General features: G+C 40.5%; 1 protein-coding gene across 1 annotated transcript in view; it reads left to right on the top strand.

The window, feature by feature from the left end:
* LMNB1 (lamin B1) overlaps positions 1-20,965 on the top strand; it is a 39,124-nt gene that overhangs the window by 4,896 nt on the left and 13,263 nt on the right. Inside the window, exons 2-5 of the mRNA XM_059693733.1 lie at positions 11,271-11,427; positions 11,951-12,076; positions 14,503-14,673; positions 16,111-16,236. Of these exons, the coding sequence (XP_059549716.1) occupies positions 11,271-11,427; positions 11,951-12,076; positions 14,503-14,673; positions 16,111-16,236 (580 nt within the window). The remainder of the gene's footprint in view (positions 1-11,270; positions 11,428-11,950; positions 12,077-14,502; positions 14,674-16,110; positions 16,237-20,965) is intronic.

The raw sequence follows: 20,965 nt of genomic DNA, 5'->3' as shown, positions 1-20,965 counted from the left end.
TTAACCAAATATGCAGGAAAAGGAGATACAAGAAAATTGTGTTGATTTCAGTAACTAATTTTGTGGCTGCATACATTTCTTTTTCCTTCAGTTATAAGGATCCATATCTTTTATGCAAAACCCTCGCTGCTAGATGTGTTTTGGAAGTAAAAAGACGTCCAATTTTAATAAGGTAATATGATGCATATACTGTGTATGACACCCCCAGTGGGGTCTAGGGTAGCACGTCATCATGAAACAGATATTTCTGCAGGGGAAGATATTAATAGTCACAGTAAGTGGAGAAAGACATCTATAAATAGACTCACATTCATTCAGGTCTGGTTTTGTTACCAAATGAATTAATGTAAATTTAAGTTTTAGAACTCTAAAAATGCATAAAAGAGATTGTCAATTTGTATTTTATTATTTTTTCTTTTTAAAATTTATATTTTCTCTTTCTTTCTTTCTTTCTTTCTTTCTTTCTTTCTTTCTTTCTTTCTTCTTTCTTTCTTTCTTTCTTTCTTTCTTTCTTTCTTTCTTTCTTTCTTTCTTTTTCTTTTCTTTTCTTTTCTTTTCTTTTCTTTTTTTCTTTTTTTTGGTTAATCCTCACCTGAGGATATTTTTCCATTGACTTTTACAGAGAGTGGAAGGGAGAGGAAGAGACAGAGAGAAACATCGATGTGAGAGAGACACATTGGTTGGTTGCTTCCTGCATGCACCCCGACGAGGGCCGGGGAACCTGCAATTGAAGTACATGCCCTTGACTGGAATTGAACCCAGGACCCTTCAGTCCACAAACCGATGCGGTATCCACTGAGCCAAACTGGCTAGGGCTCTAGAACTTTTCTTTTTTTCCTCATTTGGTTTATGGTAGATATTAAAGCTTGAAAAACTGCAAAATTAACTGTAGGTTTCTCTTTTTGAAAATTATAACTGAATTAGAAAAATGGTGATGGGGGCTCATTGGTATATCTCTAATATAATGAATGAAGGCAGTAGGATCATTTGAGATGCTGAGCAACTTACTGTGTTCCTTCATTAAACACACACACACACACACACCACACAAAATGACTTGAAAAAGGATGTCCCAGGAAACACAGTTGTTAGTCTTGAAAGCCAATGTTTTCAAAATAATCTTTGACATATTGTACACAAATTTTGTTAATAATAATAGCATAATTTCATATTTTTAAAAACAATTGATGCTTTAAAAGATATAATTTAGCTTATGAAAATAAAAGTTTTTTCCCCTCCAAATAGAATAAAGGATAATGTTGATTGTGTTTTTTCATGATACATGTGGATCTGAAGATTTGTAAACTTTCTACCTCCATCCACAAGCATCAGTGATTTGAGGTAGATAGTTTTGAGGTAGAAGGATCAAGCATACTTAGTGTATTCCTTTGGAAAAAACAGCATTTGTTACTAGATTAGTGAGGAAACCACTGATGGGAAATTTGGATTTGTGTGTTTTCATAAATAAGAATGCATGTGCATGTGACTTGCTACTAGCAAGTATGACTGGGACAATGTCCATCACAGTAGCCTGAGATAGGGAAGTATCAAACAAAAGCACTACCTGAAGTTGCAATTTCCTATTTTTGGTGACTTGGGAAAGGCACTTAATTCTTTGAGCCTTTATTTCCTCATCTGTGTAATTGGGGTAAGGAGTAAGCAATAGTTTTAGCTGTTATATATGGGTAGTTTTTGAGAGTTAACTTTTTTATTACATAAAAATTATATGTTCATTATGGAAAACTACAAAACACGGATAAAACACCAAGAAGAAAATAAAACTTGCCCTTAGTTCTGTCCTGAAAGTTCTGTCCAGAAATATAAGTCCTGAAAGTTATTTTCTGTATCATATTAACAAAAAAATGGGTTGATAATAAGTATGGGTATGTAACCTGTGTTCATCAACACTATTTTGTGAACATTTTACATGTCAGACAGTAAATGTGCAATACCATTACTGAACATATTTTGAAGATTTCATCACTAACTTTTATTGGCCACTTCAGTTTACTGTGACTAAGGCTTTGCAGGTAAGTACAGCTACCCAATTTCTTAGAGGCCATAGAGGGCCATGACAATATTAGGATTTTTCCTCTGGTTAACTGAATGGTTAACTGAATGGTTAAATGTTAACTAATTTACTGGTTAAATGTTAACCACTAGATACAGTTATTACAATTTTGCCAATTTTTGATGTCACTAGTAGCAGACGAGTGCCCATTTCCTATTTGGATTAATTTAATTTTAATTTCTGAAGGTTCTTGGTCATTTTTATTATGCTCATGTTGCTAACATAAAAAAGTAAAAAGATAAAATTCAGGTTATAATCTTAGATTTCTGCCAATATTTTTGGTATAGGCCTACATGAAAACTGTGGTTTTCTTTAGCTAATATATTTAAATGGGCCTTTTTAAATTTAATTTTTGGCCGTCAGTGCTTTTGGGTTTATTGATCATAGAATTACAGCACTTTTACTAGTACTGTTGGGTCTTGTATCATCTGATCTAAACAATTCATTTGTAAATATATAAATTGAAACCTAGAAAGATTAAAATACTTGTGTAAGATGCAGGACAAGAGCCAACATTTATTTTGTGCTTATTGTGCTAGGTACAATGATAGATGCTTTATAAACACTCTTTTAAACCTTACGATAACCCTGGTGGTAAGTGAGGAAACTTGAGGCTTAAAGTCAAGTCTTTTGCATAGGATTACTTAGCAGATAGATAAATGGTGAAGTTAAAATAGATTCTAGTTCAGTCTTCTAGCATTGTGATAAGGTTTTTACCAGTATTGCCTCATTTAATCCTTACATCAGTGCTGTTTTGCAGGTATTATTCCGATTACCAGCTTTCATGAAGCAGGCTCTGTTCTTGGGACTTGTCTTACATAGATTGTTACTTTTCAGGTCCGTTTGGCGACGACTTTTGGAAATGGTACTGGCTGTGTGTGTGTGTGTGTGTGTGTGTGTGAGAATTTGATAGTTCATAGCTCCTAGGATCGTAATTTTGGATGTCAGGAGAGAGTAGTAATGGAAGCCATGGTTTCAACTAACTCAGGGCTTTGTTTGCTAATTGGGAAAGGGTGAGGATGAATTACTGAGAGACCTTTCTTCCCTTCCTTCTTAAAAAGCTACTCTCCTGCTTTACTCTGTGCTTTAACAATTTTAAAAGAAATTAAAATCTCTACCTAAATCTTTAATAGTAACGATAGGAATGTTCTTTTCATTTATATTAAGCACACATTTGTGAAACAGGCACTATGTGCCAGGCCTTGAGCAGATGCTGGGGATCGAGGGCTGGGACGCTCAGTCCCTGTTATCAAGTTGCTTCCAGTCTAGTGTAGAAGGTAGACAACAAATACTACAGTATTGTGATACTTTAAATGTGATACACTAATACAGTGTAATAAGTGCTTAGCAGTAACCACATAGTGCTGTGGGGACACAGAGACTACCACCCAAGGCCAGCTAGGAGCTTTGCAAAGGTTTCAAAGACATCTCAGGGGAATTGGGGAGGTAGTGATGTCTGAGCTGAGTGTTGGGTGGTAAGTAGGAGTTGACATCTAAAGGAAAACATTGGGAGAGGGTGTTGTCCTGGATGGCAAATTGAACTAGAGCCATATATATATATCATCTATCTATCTATCTATCTATCTATCTATCTATCTATCTATCTATCATCTATCTATCTATCTATCTATCTATCTATCTATCTATCTATATCTATCTATCTATCTATCTGGATATAGATACATATTTATATATATGGTGTTTATATAGATGGTTGGCTTTTAGGTAATACGGTTTCTCAAGAATTTTAGGTGACATAAGAGTGACATCAGTCTGGGTATTCTGTGCAGGGAAATAAGAGTAAAGGTAAAAACACTAGTAAGGACACTTGGGGAGTAATAAGATGACTCCTGAACTGAGGCAGGCAGTGGGAAAGGACAGAAAGTAGACTTGTCGGTTTAGGAAGAATAAAGTCTAAGGTGATTATTTCTATGACTAGGTGGCTGGGGAGATAGTGTTGCTCTTAACAGAGACGGATGGGGAAGGAGCAGGTTGGGGGACCCTACTCAGGGTTAGTGGTGTTAGTGCTGTTTGTTGGACTTCCAGGTGGAGATGTCAGTGGCAATTTGGAGTTCTTCTCTTGAGCTCTGGAGAGAGGCTGGATTGGAGAGACAGTTTAGGCCAGTGATGGCGAACCTATGACACGCGTGTCAGAGATGACACGCGAGCTCATGTTTTTGGTTGATTTTTTCTTTGTTAAATGGCATTTAAGTATATAAAATAAATATCAAAAATATAAATCTTTGTTTTACTATGGTTGCAAATATCAAAAAATTTCTATATGTGATACGGCACCAGAGTTAAGTTAGGGTTTTTCAAAATGCTGACACGCCGAGCTCAAAAGGTTCACCATCACTGCACTGGAATAACCAACTAGTGTTGAGTGGTGTTCAGCTGCCATGAGACAGCTGTTCAGAAGAACCGTAAGGTAAATTAAAGCCAAGAGCTCAAACAGCCGGTCTAATTGGCCTGGTTCTCCATACAGAGTTGGTCTGTTTTGAGGGATTTAAAAATCCTTGTTCGCACTCTGGCTGCTACAGCTCAGCTGGTTCGAGCCATGTCCTGTTCACCATAGGGTGATGGGCTCTATTCCCGGTCAGGGCAAAATCCCAGGTGGTGAGTTTGATGCCCAGGCAGTGCATACAGAAAGCAACCAATCACATCGATGTTACTCTCTCTCCCTTCCTCTCTCTAAAATTGATTTAAAAAAAAAACTTTGTGGATATGATTAAAAATGACAATTTTAATAGAACTGTTTCTGCTAAGTCTGGTTTTTAAATCCCTCAAATTTAGAATGTATAGCTTTTTAAAAGGCTATAGGATTAAGTCTGTCACCTCAATATTATACCTTGGATGGATTTTTCCATAAGCACCGATATCTTCAACAGATTATACTCATTGAGCAAGCATTTATTAAATACAAATAATCGCCCTGTCCACTTTTTTATATATGCAGTATCATAATCTTTGTCAAATTTTTTGGAAATGCAATTAATAGCCAGAAACTAACTTTATATAGCTCTTTCTAGGTATGTTATTATTCCGCCAACTAAGAGATCATTTATAATTTAAGTCTCTTAAGTGGAATTGCTTAATGTAACTCTGGGGTTTTTGTTTTGTTTTTAAAATATTTTTATTGATTTCATAGAGGAAGGGAGAGGGATAGAGAGACAGAAACATTAATAAGAGAGAAACATTGATCGGCTGCCTCCTGCATGACCCCCACAGGGGATTGAGCCCACAAACCTGGGTATGTGCCCTGACTGAGAATTGAACCGTGACCTCCTGGTTCATAGGTCAATGCTCAACCACTGAGCCCAGCTGGCCGGGCCTGGGAGGGCATTCTTTTTTTTTTTTTTTTTTAAATATATTTTTATTGATTTCAGAGTGAAGGGAGAGGGAGAAATAGATAGAAACATCAATGATGAGAGAGAATCATTGATCAGCTGCCTCCTGCACACCCCCAACTGGGGATTGAGCCCACAACCCTAGGACATGTGCCCTTGACCGGAATCGAACCTGGGACCCTTCAGTTCGCAGGCCAGTACTCTATTCACTGAGCCAAACCAGCTAGGGTTGGGAGGGCATTCTTTTTTTTTTTTTATATTTTATTGATTATTTTACAGAGAAGAAGGGATAGGGATAGAGAGTTAGAAACATCGATGAGAGAGAAACATCGACCAGCTGCCTCCTGCACACTCCCCACTGGGGATGTGCCTGCAACCAAGGTACATGCCCTTGACCGGAATCGAACCTGGGACCCTTCAGTCTGCAGGCCCACGCTCTATCCACTGAGCCAAACAGGTTAGGGCTGGGAGGGCATTCTTAATTAGGATAGAGTATCAACTACATTTTTTTCTTCTATTTATTTTTGTTAATCCTCACCCAAGGATATTTTTTCCATGGTCAACTACACTTTATAAAACTCTCTCCCTGTCTGCAGTTGGAATATTGGTTCTTCTGTAAACATCTACAGTAAATGGGTATGTTTTTTGACTTATAATCGGTGTGCATATTTTTAGTGTTAGAGGCACATGTTGAATTTAGATGAAAACGCAGAAAGATCTCCTTATCTGGAGGTAGGAATACCTTAGGCAGGTCAGTCACACTGAACAAATCCAGTTATGAAATATAGTCAAAGAGGAATGCCCACCGGCCCCTGGATTGCTGTCTAAGTTGCTCTCTGTTCCTGGGCATTGTCAGTTGTTCCCCTGCTTAGGTGAGAGCTGCAGCCAGTTCCTGTGTGTGGGTTAGGATGTCAGTTCTGCAAGTTTCTGCACTTAGATTACGTACTGACAGTTAGGGCAGGACTTCCTGCAGCACTTTGAATGAATGAAAAATAATAATGCAGTTAGAAAACTGACAAGATTATGTTCAACACGTTAACTTGCTACAGGGCCTTGGTATTTTGGCAGCTTATGTGGCCCATAAAACTCACTGACTCACGGCTTCTGATCAGGTGTAATCTTAGGAATTTTTTCATTATCCATCTAACCTCGGAAATTGGCAGACGATAGGGAGGACATCTAGGAATGCATCTTTAGGAAAATACATGATATTTTACATAGCATAAAAAAGGCAGAATGGCCCTAACCGGTTTGGCTCAGTGGATAGAGCATCGGCCTGAGGACTGAAAGGTTCCAGGTTTGATTCCGTCCAAGGGCATGTACCTTGGTTGTGGGCACATCCCCAGTAGGAGGTGTGCAAGAGGCAGCTGATCGATGTTTCTCTCCCATCGATGTTTCTAACTCTCTATCCCTCTCCCTTCCTCTCTGTAAAAAATCAATAAAATACATTTTAAAAAAAAAAGGCAGAATGGGTTTTTGGGGAGAGTATTTGGGGAGTTTCTTTTTTTAAAAAAATATATATTTTATTGATTTTTTACAGAGAGGAAGGGAGAGGGATAGAGAGTTAGAAACATTGATGGGAGAGAAACATCGATCAGCTGCCTCCTGCACACCTCCTACTGGGGATGTGCCCACAACCAAGGTACATGCCCCTGACCGGAATCGAACCTGGGACCCTTGAGTCTGCAGGCCGACGCTCTATCCACTGAGCCAAACCGGTTAGGGCTTGGGGAGTTTCTTTAACAATGACCAAAACAGTCATTATTTATACATTGTCTATGTAGAACCCTCAAAGAGTTCTCAGTGTCCTGAGGTAGCTAAGTACAGCCTTGTATGATAAGTGTAACATAAATGTGCAAGAATAAATGTGCAGCCGTAGTATCCAACTCTCCTCCTCTTTCCCCTTGAGCCAGGGCATATAAGGTTAGCTTTCATTTGCAATTTTAAGCACACTTCTAATTCTGATTTGTATCTTCCTAATATGTTCAGTAATGTCAGAGTTACAGCTTTAGGAAAGAATCTGTAGTGGAACAATGTATATTTTTACAAAATAACAGCGGTATAAGTAACTAAGAACTTGACACCACATTTCAGCTGGTACCTCAGGTGGCTCGAGGTATCACACATCAATAGCATATCCTACTCATCCCCTTTAGTCCACTCCTTGTCATAGCTGGTCATTATTTTTGTGGAAGAAGCCAGTGTACTCTAGTCATTAGGTGCACTCTCTTCATTGTTTTGGCTTCTCGTATTTCCTGTTCTCCACAAGGTGCTGCGCAGTATCTTTCTCTTGTGGTTTAGCATTCTGGTGCACGGGTGCCTGGCCATTCTGGGTCTGGAACCATTAAATCAATGAAGTAAGACACACAGAACATACAGTAAGTAGCCCATGAAGTTGGAGTGATATTATGTGTCGTTGTGTTTGTGTGTGTCCAGTATCCTTGGTGGGCTATTTGGTTTCTGGGAAGCACAGGTTCACTCCCCTGCCATTGCAAAGTACCACATTATGATATGAGATTTAAATACTGGACCGAAACCGGTTTGGCTCAGCGGATAGAGCATCGGCCTGCGGACTCAAGGGTCCCGGGTTCGATTCCGGTCAAGGGCATGTACCTGGGTTGCCGGCACATCCCCAGTGGGAGATGTGCAGGAGGCAGCTGATCGATGTTTCTCATCGATGTTTCTAACTCTCTATCTCTCTCCCTTCCTCTCTGTAAAAAATCAATAAAATATATTAAATAAATAAATAAATAAATAAATATTAGACAGTGGTGCAGTAGAGTGTTTTGTAATTGTTAAGTAATTTGAGCCAGTAGCTTTTGTAAATATTGTGGAATACATAAAATTTTTAAAAAATCATATGCATTCTAATATGTATTCCTGCCCAGCTCTGGTCATTTATAGAGTAGAATAAAATAATAGCTCCTCCACAAGCATTGATTCTGTTCTGTGGAGTTCCCAGGTAGGACCAATTGTTGCAATGAAGCATTCTTTTTTGTTATAAATTAACTAGAGGCCCGGTGCACAAAAATTTGTGCACTGGCCCGGGGGCAGGGGGGGGGAAGGGGTATCCCTTAGCCCCACTTGTGCCCTCTCACAGTCTGGGACCCCTTGGGAGATAACGACCTGCTGGCTTAGGCCCGATCCCGGGTGGCAGAGGGCAGGCCCAATCCCTAGGTGCAGCCCCTGGTCGGGCTCAGAGCAGGGCCGATTGGGGAGTTGAGGTGCTTCCCCCTGTCATGCACAGAGCAGGGCGGATCAGGGACTTGGGACACTGCCCCCTGTCACACACAGAGCAGGGTGGATCGGGGTTGGGGTGCCGCCCCCTGTCACCCACAGAGCAGGGCCAATCAGGGGGTTGGGGCACCTTCCCCTGTCACGAACAGAGCAGGGCAGATAGGGAGGTTGTGGCCCCGCGCACTGTCACACACAGAGCCGCAGGGTGGTCAGGGGGTTTGGGCGCTGCCCCCTGTCACGCTGCTCCAGAGGCCAGGAGACCTCGTGGCTCCGCTGATCCCAGTGCTGGGAGGCCTTACTGCTCCGCTGATCCCGGTGCCGGGAGGCCTTGCGGCTCCGCTGATCCGGTGCTGGGAGGCATATTACCCTTTTACTATATAGGATAGAAGCCTGGTGCACAGGTGGGGGCCGGCTGGTTTGCCCTGAAGGGTGTCCCAGATCAGGGTGGGGGTCCTGCTTGGGTGCCTGGCCAGCCTGGGTGAGGGGATGGTGGCTGTTTGCAGCTGGTCACACCCCCTTCAGGGTGGAGGTCCCCACTGGGGTCCCTGGCCAGTCTGAGGGGCTGAGGGCCGTTTTCAGGCTGGTGGGTGACTGAAGCTCCCAACCTCTCCTTTTTTTCTGTTTGTTTGTTTTTTTAATTTTTATCCTGGGATTTATTTACCTTCTATGGCTGTCACTGGAGCTGAGAGCTGGCTTTAGGTCTGAGGCTCGGCTCCAGCTCTGAGACGTTGGCTGCTGAAAGCAGGTATCTTGGTTTGTTTGGGTTCTATAATTGAAACATTGTTGCTATCATTGCTGCTCTAAGCTCTGAGGCCGAAGCTGGCTGAAAGCAGGTTTCTGGAGCTTGTTTAGCTTCTATAATTGCAACAATGTTTCTTAGACTGCAGCTCAGAGACCGGCAGTGGCAGGCGGGGAACCTTGGCTTCCTCCATCACTGGAGCAAGCAAGCCTCCTGTTCATTTCAGCTGCCTGGCTGCCGGCCGCCATCTTGTTTGGCAGTTAATTTGCATATCACCCTGATTAGCCAGTGGGAAGGGTAGCGAAGTTATGGTTAATTACCATGTTTGTCTATTATTAGATAGGATGACTACATGGGATTAAAAAAAATATTTGATTTTTTTTTTCACAAATCTTCAGTGAAAGGTTGCCATCTTGTGGGTTTTTTTAAAATAAAGGATTTAAGCAAAATCTGATATGACTGCTGAGATTTTATGAATATAGTTGTTTTATGATACCAAAATGGGTAAGACATGAATACTATTAAATCTTTTTATATTTGCTTATCCTTTGGACAGATATGTGCACTTTATTTTAATATTACAGATTTTAAAAATTTCTATTAGTTATTAAACTTTTCTTTTAGCCCACTCAAACATTAGTAGTATAAATAATCTACAAATACAGTTTTAATTAAGAGCAGATATTGAGATTTTTTTATATTAATTTCTAATTAATAATAGAATTATTTGGATAAAAATATACTTTTCTTTAAGAGGTAATTATTTGACAAAATATATCCAGTAGAACCTTAATTTTATAATATAGAACTCCAGTTAGTAAAAAGTGATATTTAAAAGAAAAAGAAACCTCAATTTAGACCTATTTTTTTTTTTGGTAGTTAATAATATAAGCTGAAATAATTAATTTTTCTTCAGAATATCGGAGAGACCCTAATTTATAGTTAGGGAAGTCGTAAAAATCACCTCCTATGTAAGGAATGGAAAGTGCTTGCAAGCTTGGGGTCAGTTAGTTCTTATATCAATGGAGTTTCTATATGATACCAAGTTACAAAATTGCTTTTTATAATAACTTTATTTTCACTTGTTTAATCTCATTTTATATCTTGATTTATAGCTCCTATTCATCTTGGTTTATAATATTCATTATATTAAAAGTAATATTTATTTTTCCAAAAATGTCTGAGAATCATATGTACATGCCTGCATATATGTCTCATCCTAGTACATGCTGACGCCCCACCACCACATCAGAGTTGGTTATTAAACATTTACCATCACAGCATTGGGTGGAATCCACACAATATTTTAACAATGAAAAACTGAAAGGTGCAGTTGGGGAACTTAGAGGTAAGACTGTAGGAATAGAACCCAGAACCACGATTGACGTTGCCTCCAGGCTGCAGGCCCCTCTGTGTGTTTGACGGCAATGGTGTAAGATCCGATAGCCGATAAGAAGTTAGAAGAAATTCCCGTTTTTGTTTTATTTTGATTCCTTCCCCTCACTGCATCTTTATACAAGAAGAACTGAGTTGTGATTTGACTAATAGATTAAGAAATATATGTAAAAAAAGAGTCTTCTTACAGAAACATGTAATTCCTGTTAAGGAACAAGGAGCACATGTGTTCTTCCTCAGAGATAACCAGGATTCTGGTGCATTGGTCCCTGTGGACTTCTGTTAGGGAAATTCCTCAACGGGAAAAGCTGTTATCCACCCAAAACTTGAGAAACAATGCTCCTGAATTGCTCCTCTGATTTTAGCAGGTTATAGCAGCTTTTAGATAAACTGCCTCTTTCCTTTCCCCCTAAGCAGGGCGGGAGAAGGCCTCAGTTAGGGGTAGAATTTGATGTCTTGCCCTTCTTCACTTGTCTTGCAGTTACGCTAAGAAAGAATCTGATCTTAATGGAGCCCAGATGAAGCTCCGAGAATATGAAGCAGCACTGAATTCTAAAGATGCGGCTCTGGCTACTGCACTTGGTGACAAGAAAAGTTTAGAGGTAGAATTGGAGGACCTGAAGGATCAGATCGGCCAGGTCAGTAACCACTCCTCTTGAACCATATTCGGCAGAGTAATTGCCTTGGTTGATTGATTTTTGATTATTTTATGGCTTATCTGATGGCCTCAAGGTAGCTAATGTTCAAAGCAGTCATTGTGTCTTGATCATGCTCCTTCTGCTTCTCGCTCTCAAAGCCTATTTCATTATCGTAACAAAATGTGAGGTAGGACAAGAGAAGGTGTCATACGGTGCGCTGCAGACAGGAAAAGATGAAAGTGGTAGCTAAATCTTTGGCTTGAGTTTTGAAATGTAAGTCAGAAGTCTCTGTTCATTCCCTGTTGCCAGTTACCAGATTTGAGAGGTGTCTGGCGTGGCACTCTGTGGGTGGGACAGCAGCTGAACACACAGTTAAGGATAAAGGTTACCAGGAGGGACTCTCGTACACTTGGAAATACAGAGAGGTTGCAGTACTTGATTGGATTCGATCCATCGATAGCAATTAAGTTTATTACTGTATGGTTGCTGTATAATGCCCATCAATTCTTTTTCCTGATGTTAGTTGGAAGTCTCCTTGACTGCTGCCAAAAAACAGTTAGCTGATGAAACTCTGCTTAAAGTGGACTTGGAGAATCGCTGTCAGAGCCTGACTGAGGACCTGGAGTTCCGTAAAAGCATGTATGAGGAGGTAACTGTGTATAATTTTTCCTTCTTCAAGGAATGGAGGGATCCCAAAAGGCTTTGTTACAACTTTATATGTAAATAATGGGAGAAATTTTGTAGGTAAACTTTTCAAGGCACTGCTGCTAAAAGGCTGCATATGAGAACACAGGTATGATTTTCCTTCATCTGATTTATAAAGGCTTAGTCACAGCAGTTAATTACTGTTTAAGCATTTGTATTACTGCCTCACAGATTACTCCAAAATTTAGCAGCTTAAAACCACAGGCCTTTATTATTTCACAGTTTCTGGAGGTCGGGATTCTGAGAGCTGTCTCACTGGGTGGTTATGCTTCAGGCTCTCTCATGAGGTTACAGTCAGGCTTTCCTGGGCTGGAGGAACTGCTTCCCAGCTCATTCACAGGCTGTTGGCAGGAGCTGTGAGTTCAACGAGGGCTTCTCCAGAGGGCTGCTCACGCTGTGCCTTCTCCCAAGAGTAGGGAGCGAGTAAGAGCAAGACAGAGGCCTCATTATCTTCTGGAAGCTACTCCCAGAAGTGATATATCTTCACTCTCCATCTCACACGCCAACCATGACACAGGGCGTGACTACCAACCATTGGGGGCCTTCTGGAAGGCTGGTACCCATAGCATTTATAGCTATATGTGTATATTTTAAGGTATCATTTACAAGCCTTACCTTCTGTGGTCAAACCTTGGGGGTTGAAGGCAGCAAGTGTTGCGAAAAAAGAAGTAATAAAAGTGGAGAAAGGGGAATGTATATTTCCTCTAAATGGAAGGGGGTTGGCATGAACCCAGGGCAAACATGCAGTAAAATAGTGAAATGTTTTTAGAAGTAATATAATTCTGAAAACAATAATTAACAATGATTTGAAAATAGGAATTTATTGTATAAGTTAATTTTTTTTTATTGTAGAAAAATATTGGAGATATGACCATTTTTATAATGATAGAGTATTAAAATAAGTATTGTTGGGATTTAAGTGCTCTCCCAAGCATTCTGACTTTGGGCAACTCTTGAATTGTTTTTTAATTTAAAAATGAAATACCAATACTTGCTGTTTTTTTCTTCAAGGAGTGGAGAAGATCAAAATGGAATGTTGTGTGTGAAAGCTCCTTGTAAACTAGTGAATGCTACCATATACTTGTTAACGACAGTTTTGCTTTATAAATGGAGATATTTTTATATTAAGTTGACGACATTTTTGTTTTGTTTTGTTAAAATTGTTTGTAATTTACCACTACTTATTCTGAAGCTGTGCGTGGACTCCTTTCATCTCAGCTTTGTAATCTACACCGTTGGGGAACGTCTTGTTAGTTTTTGCCTTATTTGAGAATGAATTTAAAATATTCCTTTTTTTTTTTTTTACATGGAAGATATAATTCTATTCCATAAGTATACCTAAGCTCCTTATTAGGAACAGTTAAAGGGGCAAGAATGGAAGGAGAAAACCAGAAAGAGGAGGTAGGGAGGCAAAGGGCAAAATTATTAGTACGTTTCAACATTTGCTGAACTAAACCTTTCATTTGCATGCTTTCACTTCATTAAATAGATGTGAGCCCTGTGGGGTTAATAGCAGAACTAGAATTTGAACCTGGTTTTCTGGTTCTGTCCAATGCATTTTCCTCTGCAAAGAAGTGTTAAAAGAAAGATGAGGAAAGGCATACGAAAATACTTGCAGTAAGGTGATACGGGAACAAGAACTTCAATGGGTTATATCCCCCTCTTGTGGCCGCTTTAATTATTGTCATTAAAGAACGATCTATTGTATTTTCAGAGCTCGAAGCTGGAATGGAAACTTGACTCTCGGGCTTGTGTTTCTAGACATTCTAGTTTTGGACAGTTGCTTAAAACATAGAGCAAAGGATTATGCCTACATTCTATTCTTTAACAGTGAATTGTCATAAGCACTCAAGATAGTAAAGTGCTAATTGTTAAGGTTCTGTATCAATTGGTATTGATACCTCAGCAGCAGCTCTTACAATAACTCATGTAAATTAGCTTGCTCTGCCCATTGTTGCATCTTAGTATGTCTAAGAAAAGAGTTTTATTGTGTACAAATCTTCTAGTTGAAGTTTCTCAGAGGTGTCCTTAGGATCATCAATATGACATTTTAGAAAAACGATTACTATTAGGTGTACATAGTTTTGCATGATTGCATGGTACTTTAGTATGTCTCCCAGGCCTTTCATAGCTGTGCTACTGAAAAGAAACAGAATTCTCAGGGCTTGAGTGCTGCCATTTCTGTTATTAGTTTCATCCTTGAAATCGTCTCATTTGAAAATGAAGGCAAAAAGCTATACTCACATGCCCACTAGGACCGATGCGAGGGTGGGTGCCTAAACTTCAGGTGCCTCTGATGCCACTCACACTTGTACCAATGCAGCCATGGTGAGCAACTTGGTTTTATATCACTCTCCCCTCCCCCGACAGGAGATTAATGAGACCAGAAGGAAGCATGAAACTCGCTTGGTAGAGGTGGATTCCGGGCGTCAGATTGAGTATGAGTACAAGCTGGCTCAAGCCCTGCACGAGATGCGCGAACAGCACGATGCCCAGGTCAAGATGTACAAGGAGGAGCTGGAGCAGACTTACCACGCCAAAGTAAGAGGCGCTTCAGAGGGCAGGTTCAAGCTCTGAGCCATGACCTCAGTCACCTGATGATGTTTGCTCTGTTCTAGTTTTCTTTTCTTTTTTTTTAATTTATTTTTGTTGTTGAAAGTATTACAGATGTCTCTCTTTTTCCCCCAGTGACCCTCCTTCTCCCCTACCCACTACCCCCTGGCCTTCACCGCATGCTAAATAAATGTTACTAGAAATTATTAAAAGAAAGTAGGATTATTCTAATTTTATCTGAGATGAGGGTTTATCTTTTTGTTCCACTGATCAGTCATGTCATGTCATAGTAGAAAACCCAAGCCACCTGAAAACAGTTTTCTTTCAATAACAAGTGCTAATCACGCCGTCCTGCGCATCCATACAATTGTAAACCAGCGCTGGGCTGCATCTAGTTCTGACCGCCATGGCATCAGTGTACACATATTTGGGGCTTTTTTGAACAAAGGCCAAATGGAAAGTCTGATATTTCTTCCTCTGCCACTATTATTAATCGAAAAAATATTATAAAATTTTTGTATTAGCAGACCATGCAAAAATCCATCAAATCATCTACGAGTACAAGCTTTCCTAGGAAATGATTTTACCCCAATGTGGTAAATGTTACATGTTTTGATTAGAAAGAATTATTAGTGAAGATTTAGAAAATTAGGGTCATAGAGGTATTGAAAAATAATTTCTATTGCATGGCCTTACACTGTTCATGTGCTTTCAGTCCATTTTATGATGCAGCAGTTGGTTGGTGGAAGGGAGAGGTCCTTTAAACCCCATATTCAATTGCCCAATACTCGTTCAGTGCGAGGCATTGTGCAGGGCAGTGGAGGAGCCAAAGTAAGGATTGTCCGTCACATAGACTTCGGCCTCAAAGGGAGCCAGGGGAGAGGGGGCGTACATAAAAGCGTGCTGAGCACATGCAGAATCAATATTATGGGCATTTGGAGGAATAGGATATTGAATTACCTGAGGAGCTGTTTGTTTGTTTTTTTTGCTTCTGAAAGGAAGTGTTTCTATCTGGTTTCAAGTAATTTATCAATTAGTGCTTTCTGCCTATTTTCTTTAAATTCTGTATTATTTGGTGGGTTAGAGATATGCAATGTTTGTTTTCTTACCATGGTTAAATTGCTACTGCCCAGTCTCCTTTTAGCAGTATTATCTGAGACATTAGAGTTATAATGGACAAAATATTGGAGTAATACACATTGGGCAAAGACCCAGGTATGTGAGCATTGTTAACGCTCATACATTGACACACTTACGGTAACTTTTCCTGTGTCAGCCAACTTCATGATGCTCTTCCTGTTTCATCAACCAGTTACCAGCAGGGCTGAGGTTTGAAATGAAATGCCTTGAGATGAATCATGCTTCCTCATTGGTTTGTTCCATTTCACATAGATAAGGCTGACTATCGCTTGCTTCTTCTTTTAGCTCGAGAATGCCAGGCTCTCGTCAGAGATGAACACGTCTTCTGTCAACAGTGCCAGGGAAGAGCTGATGGAAAGTCGTATGAGAATCGAGAGCCTTTCGTCTCAGCTTTCTAATCTACAGAAAGAGGTAAGTCCGCATCTTCCCCGGAGAGGAACTGAAGATGAACTTGAAGCCACCTCCACCAGGGTAGTCCCCCTGCCTTTGCTCTGCCTGGTGCCACTTTTCAGAGAGGGTGGAGTTTGCCTGCGTTCACAGTGCCGCCCAGGTTTTTTCATTTTGCATTGCTAAACATCCTCTGAGCAGGACCGTTATTCCTAAACTAGAGGCCCGATGCATGAAATAAGTGCAAGGGGCTTGGCCCTCGAAGCCATTGAGGCTTGCCTTTGCCCTTGCAGCCCTGGCTTCGTCTGGAAGGTCGTTCAGCTAACCGGTCTAATTAGCATATTATGCTTCTATTATTATAGATTAGTAGATTAATCTGCTGCTCACCTTACTTACTTGGAAAGTAACCTCAGCTTCTGTTTTCCTTAAGGGAGGACATTTTGTTTTAAACTTTCCATATCAGATTAAACTTTATCTTATTCTTGATTAAACTTTTCTTTACTTTTTCTTTTATTTTAGTAAAATCTTGATTATAAAACTGATAACATTTATTGCAGGAATTTAGAAAACAAAGCAGACAGTGACTTACATAAAATAAGGTAATGCAAAAAAATTAAAATTGAAGCTTTTATAGTGCTTATATGTGAACTTTTTTACTGACACCATAAATATAAAAGTTATTTTAGACTTGTTTTGTCCTGGTAGTATTTTGAAGTTTTCATGGAACAGTAAGGCTGGAAGGACCTTTGAGTTCGCTCAGCCCGACCACAGACCTGTGTGAGTTTAACAACTCGTCCAGAGACTGCAGACTGATCAGTGGGTTTCTTTCCTAGTTTCTAGTTTGTTTGTTTTTAAATGTTTTTATTGATTTTTAGAGAGAGAGGAAGGGAAAAGGATAGAGAGATAGAAGCATCAAGGATGAGAGAGAAACATCATCGATTGGTTGCCTCCTGCACGCACGCCCCCTACTGGAGATCGAGCCTACAACCCAGGCATGTGCACTGATGGGAACTGAACCAGTGACCTCCTGGTTCATGGGTCGACGCTTAACCACTGAGCTACACTGGCCGGGCTTTTTCTTTTTTCATTTCTTTCTTTTTTCTTTCTTTTTGAAAAGTATGTCCAGTTCTTCACTTTAGATCTCAATCTCTTCAAAGATTTTCTTTTAGGAATTTAATACTCTTTTTTCCGTTACAGCATCTTAACAGGTACCTTTCCAAAAACAGGCCTCTTTGTTCTTACTCTGACTTGACATTTACTACTTTTTCTCCATTTAATAAATTATATTCCAGTTGTCCCTTCTCCTTCAATTTTACATTTCCCTAGCTTTTATTATTCATGTTTTTGGCTGCTGTTTAATCCACTTGACTGTGCCCTCAGTTATGTGCCCATCCTTGCAAGTTTTTTTGTTAACTTCAGTTTAGTAGATTTTAACTGATGTTAGGCAGGGCCCAGAGGATTTTTGGAGCTAGCTCCTCAGGGAATAGGAGAGGAGCACATCCTTCAAGCAGAATAGTTTTACATTTCTCTGTTAGTGGGCGGGGAGGGGTGATCCTTTCCCCTGTTCATTACTGGTATCAGATTTTATGATAAATAATATACCTTGAGGAACATCTCCATTCATTGATAAATTTTAGCCTTAGAAAGATCATCAAAAAGGAAAATGCCATCTCTCAATATTTTCCTGGCGTACACCTTAATAGTATTATTGTTGCGTCATATCAGTTTCATCATGCTGTTTCTTAGGCCACAGAATTCCCTTTCAGTTATGACTCATGTTAGTGAAGTACTTCTTAAATTTTATTTAAAATGGACCTAGCCTTTAAAATGCTGACTTTAGAAAATATTTTTAAATACTACATGTTAGCAGTATTTTATGTTCTGGAATTAGGAATTTTACATACTGCTTACAGCATTTCTCTCATTTCTATCTAGACTTCCTACTTTGGCCAAATTAATTTGTTGGTCAGAGCCTCTTTGTATGCAGGCGTGTCCAGAGGCACTTTGAAAGCATGTCTAATTTTTGTTTTTCTTACACCCAGACTCTGGAAACTGCTATTGCAACTAGAGCATAATAAACTAGTGTAATAAATTGTTACAAACTATAAAATAAAATAAAAAACAAGACCATTAGAGGTCAGTCATAACATTTTAGAGTTAGAGGTGGGCTCTTACAGATAATTAGGCCGCTTCACTTTCCAGACGTGGATTCTGGTGGAGTGCGTGCCCAGGGCCTCCTAAGCAGCGAACAGCAGGATTGGGAGGGAGAGTCTAGGCCTGCTTCTCACGTCCCGTTCTGTGTATTTCACTACCTCACAGATGCAGTGCAGCTATTTAAAATAGAATTGAAATATTTCTATTTAAACTACAAAATGATTCAGAATAACTTTAAGACCTTTTTATCCTACATTTTGATTTTTCTCTCCTAAGGAACTCCGGAGCATCAAAGGCAAACACATAGGGGCGTTTCAGGGGGCGCAGAGGTTCTCCCTGAATCTCGGCTGCTGTATGTCTCATCAGCCCCTTTAGATGCCACCTTGTTGCCCGTTCTGTCTACCTCCCACATGGAAATAAGGTGGAGAGATTCATCGAAGATGAGAGACATTTTGGGACTTATGTATATTTTTCTTTTAGAGGAAAGAACATATAAGAAACCTGAGAGGAAAAAAATGTATTTCTCAGTTTATAGCATTTTTTTTGCAACTGCATCTAAGTGCAAGCTCTCAGAGGCAGGGATTATGTTTGGTATCACTATTATGATGAAGGCCTGCTTCCGATACGGAATGTTAGATGCTGCTCTGAATTGTATTTAATTGATTGATTGGTTATTTTTGAAACAACTTTTTTGGGGGGCGTAATTCTAGGTTTACCGAAAAGTTGGAAAGATGGTCCAGACCGTTCGCCCGTCTCCCTCCCCCCGTTGCCTCCATTGTTAGCGTTTTGTTCATGGTCAGAACTAAGACCTGACAGTAGCTAGACTCCAGACTGTTTGGGTGTCACCGCATCTTCTAGTACTGTCATTTTTCTGCCCCAGGGGACTCCTCTCCCCAGTCTCCTCTGGCCTGGGACAGTTTCTCCGGCTTACCTTGTTCTTGTGACCATGACAGATTGAGGAGCTCTAGCAGGCGCCCTGTAGACTGTGCCCCGATCTGGGTTTATCGGGTGCTTTTCTCCTGATTTGTCGAGTATGACTCCCTCCACGTTCTGCGTGGAGCAGGGTTCGGTATCTGAAAGAGGAGCCGCACAACAAATGAGAGAAAAAGACACGAGATAATTTTGCAATATTGGGGGACCAGGCGGGCAAGTCCCGAAAGACTTCCACCGATGCTCAGGCTGCTCCAACCTTTTATTTGGTCTAGGGTAGCCCTAGGGTAAGGAGGTTTGTTTGGGGTAGCCCTAGGGTAAGGAGGTTTCAATGACACACAGATTAGGTCATAACATTACCCTTAGGCAATTTACATGGTTAAAGGTAGGGAGGTTGTTTCAGCTATCATTATCTAGATTAACTGAGTGGTTCCTAGATTAACTGGGTGGTGCACAGCCCTGACCTTTGCTAGGACTTTCAAGGGCTACTAGCTTTTTGGGGGGTCTCTGTCTAAACTCAGCTAGTGAAGACAATGAATGGACTCCGGTACTGATTAGCCTGGGTAATCGGTGTAGGTGCTCTTCTTGTTGCATCACAGCAGGGACCACGTGACATCCACGTGACATCCCTGGTGACGTCAGCCTTCACAGTTGGGTAAAGTGGGGTTTGCCAGGTTTCTGCACGGCCGGATTGCCGTTCTTCCCGGCCCACACTCCTCCTCCAGCTGTCGGGGTGAAGGGCAGGGATTCAGCCCCACATCCTGAGGTGGCCTGTCTACGTTTATTAACTGGAGCCCTGAAGTAGAGGTGTAGTTCTTCCTTACTGGCGCATTTGTTTATTCATGTATTGGCTCACATCAGGGTGGACTCATGGATATTTTATTCGTTGGGTTATGGTCCAGTACTACATTATTTTACCAGCTTTGGGAAGTAGGAGTTCTTCGGGTGGGTTGCCATGCCCCCCACTTTAGAGCACTTCTTCTTGGTGCTCTGAGGTGCTGCAGGCTCATCTTGTATCTTCCCTGCCCTCACCTCAGGCCTGCCATTTCTCCCAGGAGCCCTGGTTCTCCTTGCTGGAGAAGGGTCATGCACACGAGACCGGGCTCCCTCCTGCAGGCAGAGCTAGGTCATCCATGAGTGTATGCTAACCTGTGTTTGCACACTTATTTGTCTACTTGTATTTGTGTTAAGCTAAATACAAATTCATACTGATGTCTCTGACTCCTACCCTGTACCTCGGGGTTCATTTTAGGCTCCCTTTCTCGCTTATCTGTAATTTTTCTCTCTGAGAGTAAGAAACCTGGTTTCTTCTATCCTGTTTACTTGCTTGTTGAAACCCAGTATACGTATAAAGCAGTTTCACAATTTATTACCCACTCCCCTGTGAGAAATAAATCCCCCTTGTAGAGCGCAGTGTGCCTGCACAGGGTAGCGCTCCTTTTATCTCCGGACTCCCAGGGCCTCAGCTGTCCGTCAGTCTTTTTGAATTGATTGCCTTTGTCACTTTCTGAGGCTGCTGAGATGAATTCTGTCTTGGAGAAATATAGAGGAATAATTACCTAGTGAGCCACGAGGTTTCTAGGATGAACTTCCTGGTATAGGATGTATAATTTCTCATTTTTTAAAATACCAAATGTGAAGTTTTTATATTTACAGTAATATTTTGCAG

Source organism: Myotis daubentonii, chromosome 4 (genome assembly GCF_963259705.1).
Source record: "Myotis daubentonii chromosome 4, mMyoDau2.1, whole genome shotgun sequence".
Lineage (NCBI taxonomy): Eukaryota > Metazoa > Chordata > Mammalia > Chiroptera > Vespertilionidae > Myotis > Myotis daubentonii.
The sequence above is the reverse complement of the archived record's forward strand: the minus strand, read 5'-3'. Positions and strand labels throughout refer to the sequence as shown.